The 13,300-nt window shown below is 39.3% G+C and overlaps 1 protein-coding gene across 1 annotated transcript in view; it reads left to right on the top strand.

The window, feature by feature from the left end:
- lcor (ligand dependent nuclear receptor corepressor) overlaps positions 1-13,300 on the top strand; it is a 143,511-nt gene that overhangs the window by 113,872 nt on the left and 16,339 nt on the right. Inside the window, exon 6 of the mRNA XM_051946208.1 lies at positions 1,601-1,685. Coding sequence (XP_051802168.1) covers positions 1,601-1,685 — 85 coding nt within the window. The remainder of the gene's footprint in view (positions 1-1,600; positions 1,686-13,300) is intronic.

Below are 13,300 nucleotides of genomic sequence, written 5' to 3'. Positions count from 1 at the left end.
TGATCTGAAGTGACCAGAAAAATCATAGCATAACTGATAAATTATTACAATTCAATTTTCTTCTGTTTTAGTGCAAAAATGTTCACATTTAGGGAATTAGCCTGTTACAAAACATTATGAACAAACTGTAATTTCTTCAATATCAACAACATGATACTTCAGTTTATTATTTACACATTACAACTTACAGATCACAGTGTCTACATAGGGCTGGACCCGAATATTCATTCGTGACGGCGGTATCCGGATATTAATTATGGTATCCAAATATTCCCCCCGCCCCTGCGCCGGTCTGATGTAACGATTACGTGGCGTTACTGTCTTTCCTCCGCCTTTGGCTCATATCTGCTCATCCCGTCGTGTGATCACAAACATATACACATATGCCTATGCGATCACTCCCTCCTCCCCCCAGACGAAAATAGGAATATTCGGAGCTCATCTCTTCCCTTCGCCTTCGGCCCACTTTGGCTTATCCCGTTGTATTCGGCTCATCTCGGCTCCTCCATTCGTTTTTGTTACCACCACCTGAATGGCCGGGTGGCTGCCGACTCTGACGTCACGCTTCACTTCATTGCATAAACACAAGACAACATGCCGAAGACCTCCGCTGTTTGGGAATTCTTCAGTTTAACTGAAGACAAAACGAAGGTAGTGTGCAAAATTTGCGTCCGGGAGACCAGACGAATGGATCCAAATACTCAGGCAGCTCTCCTCCGGTCTGGGAGACCGGGGCAGAACTAATATTCGGATATTCACCTTTAATAGGGCCCGAATATCCGGAGACCAGAAACCACTATTCGGGCCATCCCTAGTCTACAAAGTGTCTACAAAGACACAAAACATTTAGTCACAGGTATCTGGAACTGAGTGATATAGTATTTTATTGTATGATGAAATTGATAGAGACAAAAAAAGACAAAAACATAATATTACAAAAACAAAACAAAAGCAACAAAAGAAATGAAATGACAAAACATCAGACAAATGACATGAAACAAAATGAAAGAGACAAAAAATTTGACAAAAAGTTACAAAGCAACAAAAAAGACGAAAAATAACAAAAACAAGACAATATATGACAAAACAAGACACAAAACTACAAAAAATGAACAAACGACACAAGCGAGACAAAAACATGCAAAACAACGAATAAAGCAAACACAAAATGACAAAAATACGACCAAAGACACAAGCAAGACAGAAAGGAAACACAAAATGACAAGAACATGAGACAAATGACAAAAGTCAGACAAAGTCAGACAAAAAAAAAAACAAGACAAAAGATTTAAAAAATGAGACACAGAGCAACAAAAGAACAATGAACAACCTGGTATTACTTTATGATCAAAACAACTTGTCATGATCCAGAAGTCATTTTAAATTTATAGTTTTGCAAATTTACAATCTGCAGTTAATGTCTTCTCTGTTATTTTTAGACTTTGCAAAGTCATCCCATGGGCCGAATTGGACCCTCTGGAGGGCCGGTTTTAGCCCACAGGCCACATGTTTGACACTCCTGGTTTAGAATATTAATTGTGTTGTGTTAATCTTATCTAATCTCAAAATTTTGTCTTTGTTCTTCTGTATTTATCTTCAGACGGTGTCCTGGACCTCTCCACCAAGAAGAACCACAGCACAGGCAGCCCTAAACCCGGTTATACCGCTGCAACGGGGGTCAAAGGGTAAGAAAACAGGATTAGACCAGTTGGCTTCTGTTAGCAGAGCTGCACTGGAGGTGACAAAGCAGTGTTGTGTGTATGTGGCTCATTTCCTAGAGAGAACTCATTGGTTTGATTTGACTCAGACGTCGGTGTAGAAATCTGGCCTGAGGTGAAGATGACCGATTCAGATCTGCATCCTCATCAGGGTTCTCGCCAGCGCATTTCAGCGTAACGGGCAGTTGCGCTGTCGTACCGGGCCGTTACACTGTCAGTTTAAAAGATTACGCTGTGATTAGGGCCGCAACGCTGCTATTTTGACAGATAACGCCATGTGCGTTTGTTTTTATCGACTGGGTGCCTATCTAGGTTAATTTATGTCTCCCCACCTCAGCCGTACTTTCCTGTCGATTAACCCGTTCCTGTCTAAAATTAAAGGGGAACTTCGTTTTTTTTCAACCTGGGGTCTGTTTCCATATGTAATTTCATACATGTGAGTGACGGAGAAATGAGTTTTCGACATAGCTCCAGTATTTAGCCAGGCAGGCAGCTTAGCAGCTCAGCTAGCAGCTCAGCTAGCAAAAAGTATGGGGCAGCTGGCCCCCCCCGCGTCAAAGTCCGCCCTAACGTGCTTTTGCTCCACACTGACCAGCTCAGATAGTCTCAATGAGTGTCCCACAACATACTAGTGATGAGAAGTAAACGAAAACCTCCACATTACCTGGCGATCGCTTTGTTGTGGTCTGTATCCAAATCTCAGGACGCTAGAACGCAAATCTCGTTCCGAAATCGCGCGAGAGCTCATGCCAAACCACAGTCAGACTTCTCTTTTTAAAGTCTAACAAACACTGATTTCACAGGCTGAGACAACAGTCGTCACACATAGATTTAATCAGCTGAAGAGATTGTTTACAAAAACGTATGAAGTGTGTGATGGATGTACTCTGACATGTTCACCACCGTTCAAGAGTTTGGGGTCACTGAAATGTCAAGCTCATGCTGTTAGCACCAGAGCTAATGTTAGCTATGACAGTCCTTTTTACTGGCTAACGGTGTAGCCATCCCATAATAGACCACTGTTCAAGATATTAAAAGTGCTTGAGTTTACAAAAAGTCTTAAAGTGGTGATTATAATCGCTATAATTCCACATTGAGTTTGCAGTAATCTGTGAATGTAGCAGACAGATGAAAAATGCAGATAAACATAAATAAAACATTCATGTTTTTGCTGTTTAAGTTCACATATATGTATGTTCATTGATTTCAGTCAACATTTATTTGAATCGAAAAACTTTGCTTATTGTGTCAAATATTGGCATTTGAAAAAATGCAATTAATTACAAAGCCTCTAATTAATTAGATCTTTTTTTAATCGCGTCCCACCGCTAAATAAATAAAACTGATTCCAACAGCAAGGTCCCAGAAACACAGGCTGTTGTCAAGGAAGCCAGAGTTTTAGGAGCAAACTGATCTTAAATATGGGTAACAATTTCTCAGTACACAGGAAAATTGTGTGTCGGCAGAAAGTTGGACTAAAAATTGCAACCTGATCTTTAAAACTGGTCCAAACAATAAAAGGAAAACTCAACGCACAATAAACAAGAAATATGCTTTAAAGCCGCTGGGTAAATGGCAGGTTCATGGTTCATGTTGCTGCTGTTGCTCTTTTGAGAACTTTTTTTTGGGGGGGTTGTTTTAGTCCAACTCAGTGTTGTAAATCCTATTAGCTTTGTATCCAGGCAGCATTAGCTTCCACCAAGAACCAGGGCTTAAAGTTTTCCGGCGCCGCGCCGGATTTCCGGCGCATGGAAATGTACCATTGAAAAAATTTCCTCCATCTCCGTCCAGAAGGCTCCAAGCATGTGCGTCATTGTGCATTCAGTTGCTCCGCTTTAATCAATCAAACTCCAAATCCTACATTAAAAAATATACACCTTCTGTCCAGGCATGCGGCTTTCTGATAGAACTTTTATACAATTACAGTTTTCTAACTGCGAGTGCGCATCGACTGCTGGGCGCACGATATGCTGCGCCCTCTTGGTTCGGCATCGTCAGTGCTGCTGAGCCACTGATAAGAAATAACAGTATCCCACAAACAAAATCCAAATTTGCTGGTGTTTTTTGTAATTATATTTAAAGGGAATTACACACATTGATATATATTGCATATTATTTATTTTATTTCTGCTTGGACTGTATACCCATTCCACGTGTCCCAGCCCTGTGGCTGCCTGGTCTCTCCAGAGCGCACGGAGCTCCAATCTGTGAGTGGTGCGGTGAAGAATCGAGCAGCTGATCACTGGTCAATAGCGTTGGAGCTTGTGTTTAGCCCAAAGACGCAGATACTAAAGTTTGCTCAGACTTTGTGTGACAGAGGAGAGAGTATGTGTCTCTGCTGATTAACAAAGAGAGCAGCCGCTGCCGCGATCCCTGAGCCGCGGTGTGTTGACTCGCCCCATTGGCGTAAGTGCGTCAGTGGCGATGCGCGTGCATGTCCCACAATCCCCATGGTTTCGCCACAAAATAAAAACAAACGGGCTTACGTATTGAATTTTAAAAAGTAACAAAACAGAAGTTGTTGATTTTGTTTGATTTCTTAATCTTTAAGCATTTTCTATGTGTTTTACAACGGCAAAAGGAAAAAAGGAAACGGCTATTTAGTTTGCTGGCTTTTATTTTGAAAGGAAAAAAAATCAAACATCAAGCCATACGGATTTGTCCCATTATTTTCCTCAGAACATCTGTTTAGTTAAATATGCACAAACTGAATGTAGCTTAGGTGATATTAACCTTTTTTATTTGAGGACATATAGGATGTTTGTAATAATGAGTTAAATAGCTCTCAGCAGATTTTCTGACCTTATGCATCTAAATGATGTCTAGCCACAAACAAAAACTCTCCAATCTTAAGCAAATATTGTTAGTAAGAACAGAATGAACGTATGGGTTGTGTGAAATGAATAATGGATAGGTAGTTAAATAAGAATGTTCTTAGCCTGCTTTTCACCGTTTTTTCTTCCCAAAATATAGATAAAAAAATAGAAACATTTAAATTGAAAGCCAACTGAACAAATTATACAGTGAATACATTTTTTCCCTTATCAAAAACAAACAAAATGTGTGTCAGTTCAAGTTGAAAATCAAATGATTTAAACTAATCACACAGATTATTGAGGTGTATCAAATGAGCAGTTACTAACATGCGTATGTGTGGTTATGTGCTACAGAGGGCTTCTTAATCACATCTTTGTGAGAAATGGGCTGACTCCAGAGGAAAAGGCCAGAGTAGAAGTTCTTCAGCATGAGCAGTCCATTGCCGCCAGGACCCAGATAAACCAGATCAGGAAGGCCCGAATTTCTTTGCTAGTTACAGAGTTTGAGAGAGTCAGCATCATGATCAACTTATTCAGAGGAATCTTATATTGTGAGGCAATAACTAAAATTGCATTAAAGAGTTAATACTAGTACTTTTATTACCTGATTAAATACAAAGTTGGTATAGCAAGTGACACATGACAGTTTATTCTCTTGTAGTGTTCCAGAGAATATTAAACAAGTTCATTCTGTTGTCTGTGTTTTGCAGTTTATTTCAACAAACAACATTTTGAACATGTTAAAAAGAAAATGTTCAGAAAATTCACAAACAAAGCAAAAACGAAAAAAGAAATGACTTTTTCAAACAGTATTCTCCAAGCACTTAATATTCTCTTGAGACTGACACTTGAGATAATGTTGTAAGTAAAAATTGTGCCGTATGAAGGAAAGCAGCATAGTTTTGTAGCAGTTTTGTTGTGGTTGGTGTTGTTTTCAGTTCTTACTGAAGAGATAAAAATTATTAAAAGTTATTAATAATACATGTACTTGGTTTTCATGATTTTTTCCCCTTTACACTAAAATAAATCTTTGCAATTATAGTGATGTGGTATTGAAACATCAACACAAAAAAAATCTGACTTGGGGCACTTTCTAAAATGCTTTAAGTTTTGGCCGAGTAAGGTTTTACATTTGAGCAACAATAAAATAGTGGGATCATAATGGGCATTATTTCCACCAGATGACCTCATATTTGCTCTGAATTAATAGAATCTCATATATATTGTGTTTTAATGCGTTTTAAAACACATTTAAATACGTTTATTGACACTATAAATTGGATCTTAGAAGTTCAGGCTCAGGATTTTTTTCTCACTTTAAGCCCTGAAGAACACTGTGGCCCTTTGAGACTCCTGTGAACTGTAATGTCAATGCCAAATCTCCGTTCAGGAGCAGTTGGAGGTGTATTCACTGCTGGATCAAAGAGGCGCTGCTCACATGGTGGGTGAAGGTTTCTATGCCCACATATGATCTGTGAATCAAACCTCTCCCAATCCATATCTGACCTGCAGATCAAAAGTATTCCTGAAAATGGCAGGCACAATTAGCGTCGATTGTTTGTTCCCTCTTGATGCGAGAGGCGAGCACGATGGCTACCGCTTCAAACATGACTTCAAGGCAGAGTATGTTCATCAATAAATTAACAGGATGCAGCGCTGAGGATTGTCAATAAAGGCACTGACACGGATTGGTTTTCTGAAAAGACAAAGCCTCCGTCATGTGTTGAAGCCTCACCGAGGGGCAGACGAGCGTTATAAATACCTGTACGCAAACATATGTACGACCTCGCCGTGAGGCTCGTGATGGCTCAGGCATTGATCAGCAGAGTAGAACCGATAATTCTGATATGAGAGGTGGGAGGCCTTGGCAGCGCTCGCTCGAGGACGACCATGAGAATCTGGGGATGGGCCCGGCCCCTTCAAGACCTGCAGACCTTTGCATAGCTTCAGTCTATTCACTTTAAGTCAACACTTGAACTGTAACACTAAATATAGTAGTGGATGTGCTCACGCTACCTCCATTGGCTACATTATATCACTGCTCCCACACAGTTGAGATAAGATTCATATGAAGCTTATAAAACCTTTACACTGACAGGTTGCAGAAAATCAAACTTCATTAACATGAAATACATAGAAATTATTCATACAGATATCTGGACCAGCTTTTCTGGCATCTATACACAGCTTTGATTAATGAGCTATCCCTGTATGGCTCATTGAGAGAAACGACAATGTTATCAAAGCATAAACGCTGCAATGTGGGATCTTTGTTCTGCACATCTGAGGTTAATCTCTCGCTTGTGTCGGTGGTTTTAAAAGCTGTGTGACGGTAACACTTTTGACATGTTTTAAATCTATCTTACTGTGAACACCCTAACCCTAACTTTAAAAATGCAAACCAAAAAAGAAACTGCAGTTAGATATGTTCCCCAAATTGTTCAACCCTACAGTGAAATAAAGCAAAGATGAGAATGATGACAAATGTAGTGTATCCATCTCTGCAGTTTAACTTCTGTGGTGGATTTACTGTTAATCTTTACTTCATACATGTTTTATGACAGCATTCAAGGATCTTACTGCTGGATTCACGTTTTCTCCCATTTGCTGCTTTAGATTTGAAGCCTTATTGCTCTGATGTGTTCATGTGCCGCGAGAGAGTCTTTAATAATACATCTGAACACTTTGTTTAATAAGGAGAAGCAACAAAAGTGAGCTTCGTTCCGTTTAATTTAGAGTTTCCATTCCATATTTTTTCATTTCAACTAGTTTGTTCTCCACCGTCACATCAAAGCAGCACACAGCTACACAGAGACAGGATGTCTTTCATGAACACCGATTCTCAGTCACTCTGTACAATCAAAAGAGGGTAACAGACTTAGTGACGACGGCTACGTGAACCGTGTAAGACAACAAGTCATAACAAAATGTGATGGCCTATAATCTAACTGTGAACAGCTCCCCACTTTAATCACACCAGATAGTATTTCACAGACTGACAGCGCTACTTTCAGCCCCAAATTACTAAAAGAGTGAATATTTTACAGCAGTGGTGGCAAGTGAGTATGCAACGGTCCACTGGAGTCCATATGATGCATCTTTCATCATCTGCCCAAGTCCACTAAGAACTCTTTGTCTGTGCACAATGTAAAATTTGTGTCTAGAAGGTAGACAACTGTGTGTCCACAACTGTCCATGAGCATGTCCACCAGAGAATATAGTCAAAACCTTAGTACTGAGTGATACCTGATAAACAAGAATGTCAAATGGTATCTCACTATAATTACCACTAGATGAGTGCAGCACAGCGGGAACATGGTGGCCTCAGCCTGAATATTATCGACACAACCGTTCAAAGGTTTGGGGTCACCCAGGCGATTTCATGTTTTCCAGAGAAAGAAGAGTGGGCCAAAATATGTCCACAGAGATGTGAAAGACTCATTGCCATTTTTAGAAAGCGCTTGATTTCCGTAGTTGCTGCTGAGGATGGCCCAACCAGTTATTAGGTTTAGGGGGCAATTACTTTTTCACACAGGGCCAGGCACCTTTGAATAGTTTATTTTCATCATTTAAAAAACTACATTTTGTGTTTACTTGTGTTATCTTTTTTTGACATTGACATTTGTTTGATGATTACACTTTAAAGAGGGAAAAATATGCAAAAAAATTGAATTTGAGAAGGGGGCAAATACTTTGTCGCAGCACTATATATAGCGCACACACACTACCGTTCAAAAGTTTGGGGTCACTCAGACAATTTCATGTTTTCCATGGAAACTCACACTTGTATTCATGTGCTAGCATAACTGCACAAGGGTTTTCTAATCATCAGTTAGCTTTTCAACAGCATTAGCTAACACAATGTAGCATTAGAACACAGGAGTGATGGTTGCTGGAAATGTTCCTCTGTACCTCTATGGAGATATTCCATTAAAAATCAGCTGTTTCCAGCTAGAATAGTCATTTACCACATTAACAATGTCTAGACTGGATTTCTAGTTAATTTAATGTTATCTTCATTGAAAAAAAAAATGCTTTTCTTTAAAAAAAAAACGAAGAACATTTCTAAGTGACCCCAAGACTTTGAATGGTAGTGTAGATATCATGTAAATACTAATAATACACAAGATAATATAAATAATCCAGCACAGTCAGGGGCTCTCTCTCCACTTTCCTAAACTAATGTTTTGACTGTAATTGTTTGTCAACAAATAGAGGCGTAATAAATAAAGATGAATTTGACTGCTATCATTATTATTATTTTTTTAAAATGCTTTAATTATCATGATAATGTTCTTACTGTAATTTCTTTTATGCTACAATATTTGTGTAGTGAAAACCTGAAATCATTACGGCCCAGTTTATTTATTTATTCCATGGACTATTCAGATGTTAGGGGAAAACATTTTTGCATTTGTAAGATGAACATTGTATGTACTATTCAAAACAAAAATATATATATCATTTGTCATCAGACTTGAAATTCCATATAGTGCATATGACAACTTAGGACCATTATTCATGGAAAAACTAAACTTCCTAATTCTTTAATTGGTGCCAAAAGTAATCAAATCACCAACATTGTAGATTTCTGATGCTGAGCAAAAGTAATGTGAGCTCCTCTTGCAGGTTCTACTGAAGTGAAATGAAAAGAAACAGTGTGCCTTTCCCCCAACAAGCACTGGTCGGCAAACATACGTTTACGTGCCAAGTGCCTCCACTCATGCTGCTGCAGTCAATATAGCTATTGCTAAGTAACTATAGCAACAGAGGTAAGGCTTTTTTTAAAAAAAAAAAAAAACACTCCTATAGGTTCATAATTACATGAAATGGCTTGTCAAGTCGGTGGATGGAACATGGGAGAAGAACCTGGAGGGAAGCAACGCGACTCCCCAATGTAACATGTTCTACTGAGCTGTGGTACGAGTGGCTCTGCGATGTGGGGAGTCCTCAGTAGGAGCTTTAAGACAGATTATCACAGTGGGCTGTCTGGAGCTCACTGAAAACAATACAGGGGGTTAATGAGAGGCTTTGGAGTCGACACTAATAGTGCGTTCTGTTACAGTAAGCATACCGTCACCAGGGAGGCTGCAGCAGACGGCAATGGTGGATCTGAAGGGTCGATGCGAGCGTGGATTTTTGAAAACAAAAAGAGCAAAGAAACATACATGACAGACGGGGATTCCCAATGAGACAGACTCAAAGATTGTTTCAGCATCTGGTTGTTTGATCCCTGAGCAACAGTGTCTGCGCTCAGATGCTTTGCGGGAAATATTGAATTTTGTTTCATTTTTGTGTTTTGACTGTTTAGCTTTGACGTCCTCAGAGGATTTAGTGAAAAGTGAATTCTTGTTATTTTGGGGAAATCCTCAGAAACAACATTTAGACTGTTGCTTCAAACCAGTAGATAATATTCTGATATATAGCTGCAATCTTATATACAGTAGAATAGATGAAAGCAATACTTGCAATTACAAAAACCCCTAAAGGAGAAAAATCTTCATGTAATGTACAAACTACAATGGGCTGCACAGTTGCTTGGTAAATAGCACTTTCTCTTTGTAGCTTGAAGATCCCCGGATTGCGTCCCGGCCTTCTTGGAATTTTTCTGCATGGAGTTTGCGTGTTTTCTTGGAATACTCTGGCTTCTTCCCACAGTCCAAAAACATGCTCATTTTTTTAAAATTGGTGATTCTAAATTGGATGGACGTACTAAATGAACGTTTTCTTTGAGGTTTTCATACAAACCTAGTCAGAAATATTTCTCAAATTGAAGGCCACTAACCTGTATTGCAGACCAACCTGCGACGTGCTTGGGGGATTGTCTGGTTGTGGAAGATGAATTGGTGTTAGTGGGGGTGGAACTGTAGTTAATATTAAAATGACCTGATCAGTAGAAAACTCGCTGGGAGTGAGGCTCGGGGCTTTAGGACCTCGGGGCTTTGGGGCCCTCGGAAGGAGACTGAGTCCCATCCTGAGGGGATTAAGGTGTTGTTTCTAATTTTGCTTTCAGTCCTGTTGTAAAAATGTCTCACCGAGGTTTTCCTGCTGGACTCCGTCCTGTGGAGCACATCAGCAGACAATATGTTGTTGTGGTTAGAGTGAAAACATGCGTGTTTGTCTGTTCGGAATGATTGTTGATTTTGGTATTATTTTATTCAATTCAATTCGAAAAACTTTATTTGTCCCCAAGGAGCAATTAAATAGGGCATACAAGCGACTTAAGACAACCAAGCAAGACACACAATTACAAACAAAAATACAAAACAACATTGAAAAGAATGTTGTAATTTTAAAATGCATTTTGTTCCTCATGTAAGGGACAGTAAGGTGCTGTACATTTGGCCAGAATTTCTCTCATTTATAATAAAACTAGGGCACACTAATTAGATTAATTAATTACAGAAAAAATAACACACAGAAGTGGGTTTCCCATGTGCACGATTGCACAAAGCTTCACCCACTTTAAGGAAAAACAAGAAAAAGTGCCTATCTACAATAGAAAAAACGAAAAGCAGGAAAATAGGGTTGAGAGCTCCCGTAACCAGCTGCTGCTCGCACAGCGCCATCTTATGCATCTCTCTCATCTAGCTGAGAGTTTTGATGCGTTGTCTCTGCAAAGGGTAGCTAGCTCCATCCTTTATCTAGTGCATAAATACAGAAACAGAGAGTGTAGCCAAGATATACTTCACCAACTCTTCCAACTTCACAAAGAAATCAAACACGAAATTGACTTTGAGCTCAACTTCGGAATTAAAAGGGAATCTTTGGCTGATCAATTTGATTTCAACATTTATACAGCCTTTGTTTTCAAAGAAAAGAAGAAATTGAAAACTAAGGAAATTGGATTTGTCTGCGTATAACAACAATAAGCTAGCTAATTCAATATTTTTTTCCCCCCTTAAAACCCAATAACTCCTGATATCCTTCTAGTCCTCATTTTGAATGTAACAACAGAGTTGCTGCAAACAAACCGATCATAACAAGGACTGTTTTGTGAAACTGTAAGGTTACAAATGCTCTGCTTGCAAAAAAGGAAAGACTGATCCACAAGATACTTCTGAGATGTGTTTCACTAAGCATGTCTGTGTGGGAATTCATAGCTTTATTTACTCTCTGGGTGTGTTGGAAAACAATTCATGCATGTCACAAACTACAGTGTTTTCTCATTTACTGCAAGTTGTGTCAGGCATATTGTATCTGTTAGTTCTCAGCAGTTTTTAGACTACCCAGATAAAGGGAAAATGGGCATGGTTTTATTGTCTTATATCTTGGACAATGGCTACACATCTTTCCAGAAGCAGTCTCTCAGTTTTTCAGACATCACTTTTAAAAATCTTGTATTTGAAAACCAAACACAGTAATAAAAAGACTGGAGGTCTATAGTGTCTCTCGGACAATTTCACAAATGTAATGTACTTGTTTGGTTTTGTTTTTTGTCTTTTTTCATGACTATTACTAATAATTTGACATCTTTTCTTCCTCATCTGGGATCATAAAAAGTCACCTTTGAGCAACATACACTACTCATCAGTAATTTGGGGTCACTTAGAAATGTCCTTATTTTTGAAAGAAAAGCATTTTTTTTCCAATGAAGATAACATTAAATGAATCGGAAATCCAGTCTAGACATTGTTAATGTGGTAAATAACTATTCTAGATGGAAACAGCTGATTTTTAATGGAATATCTCCATAGGGGTACAGAAGAACATTTCCAGCAACCATCACTGTGTTCTAATGCTACATTGTGTTAGCTAATGGTGTTGGAAGGCTAATTGATGATTAGAAAACCCTTGTGCAGTTATCAGGCATGTTATTTGGTCGCGGATACACGAAAATTCGCGTATCGAGGTATCAATTTTGAGACCCAACGTGAATTGCCCAAATTCGATGAGAAAAAAAATATGGGGTGTAAGGGGTATAGGGTTGGATCGCACGTAGTTGTCAACAGTGCGCTGGCAAAAGCACGAGTTGGAAACAACGATTGGAGAGCATTATCGAAAGTTAGATGTAGCTGGGAAAGCGAGGTGCATTGAAGACTCAATTGTTTAGAGAACACCTAGGCACTTAATCTGACTCCACCTTAGGAGTAGAATAAGTCAGGTGGTCCAAAACCCAGCATTTATTTAGCGCTGACAAAGATTAAAAAAAATAAAATAAAATAAAAAAGGGGGGGGGGGGGGGGGGGGGGGGTTGGTTGGCAATTCTTCTGCAACCTTTGACCAATCGCACTTGAAGCACTTTTTGCACTTACTACAGGTTTTTCCTTATGTCTGAATTCTTGCTTGTGTTGTACGTCGCTTTGGACAAAAGCGTCTGCCAAATGAAATTGTAGAATTGTAGCATGGTGTGCGACGATGAGACAAAATACAGCGACAGAGGATGCCAAGCGCTGATAGACCACATGAAAACGAAAAATCATGCCAGGAAATTGTACGAAAAGCGCTCTAACCACCAAATGCCCAGCAATTTTTTCACCCGGTGGAGGGAAGAGACGCGACAACACGACCAAACATACGGGATCAGTAGTGTGTACTTGCAACAACCCAGTGGCATTGCCCCTCAAGTTCCTCAACAGAAGAGGCTCACTCCCATGGTCGATCGGAAAGCACACATAGTGATGACTTCATGTGGCTCATTCAAATTTGAATCCAGTATCAATATTTGGTTTCATCACATTAACATGACTTTGTGCTGTTTTTGGGGGTGCCAAGAAGGTCCCATACAGACATTTTTTTAGGCCTTCATGTTTAAAGAATTCTAGG

The sequence above is a fragment of the Acanthochromis polyacanthus genome, chromosome 3 (genome assembly GCF_021347895.1).
Source record: "Acanthochromis polyacanthus isolate Apoly-LR-REF ecotype Palm Island chromosome 3, KAUST_Apoly_ChrSc, whole genome shotgun sequence".
Taxonomy (NCBI): domain Eukaryota; kingdom Metazoa; phylum Chordata; class Actinopteri; family Pomacentridae; genus Acanthochromis; species Acanthochromis polyacanthus.
Note: the sequence above shows the minus strand (reverse complement) of the source record. Positions and strands in the feature narration are given on the sequence as shown.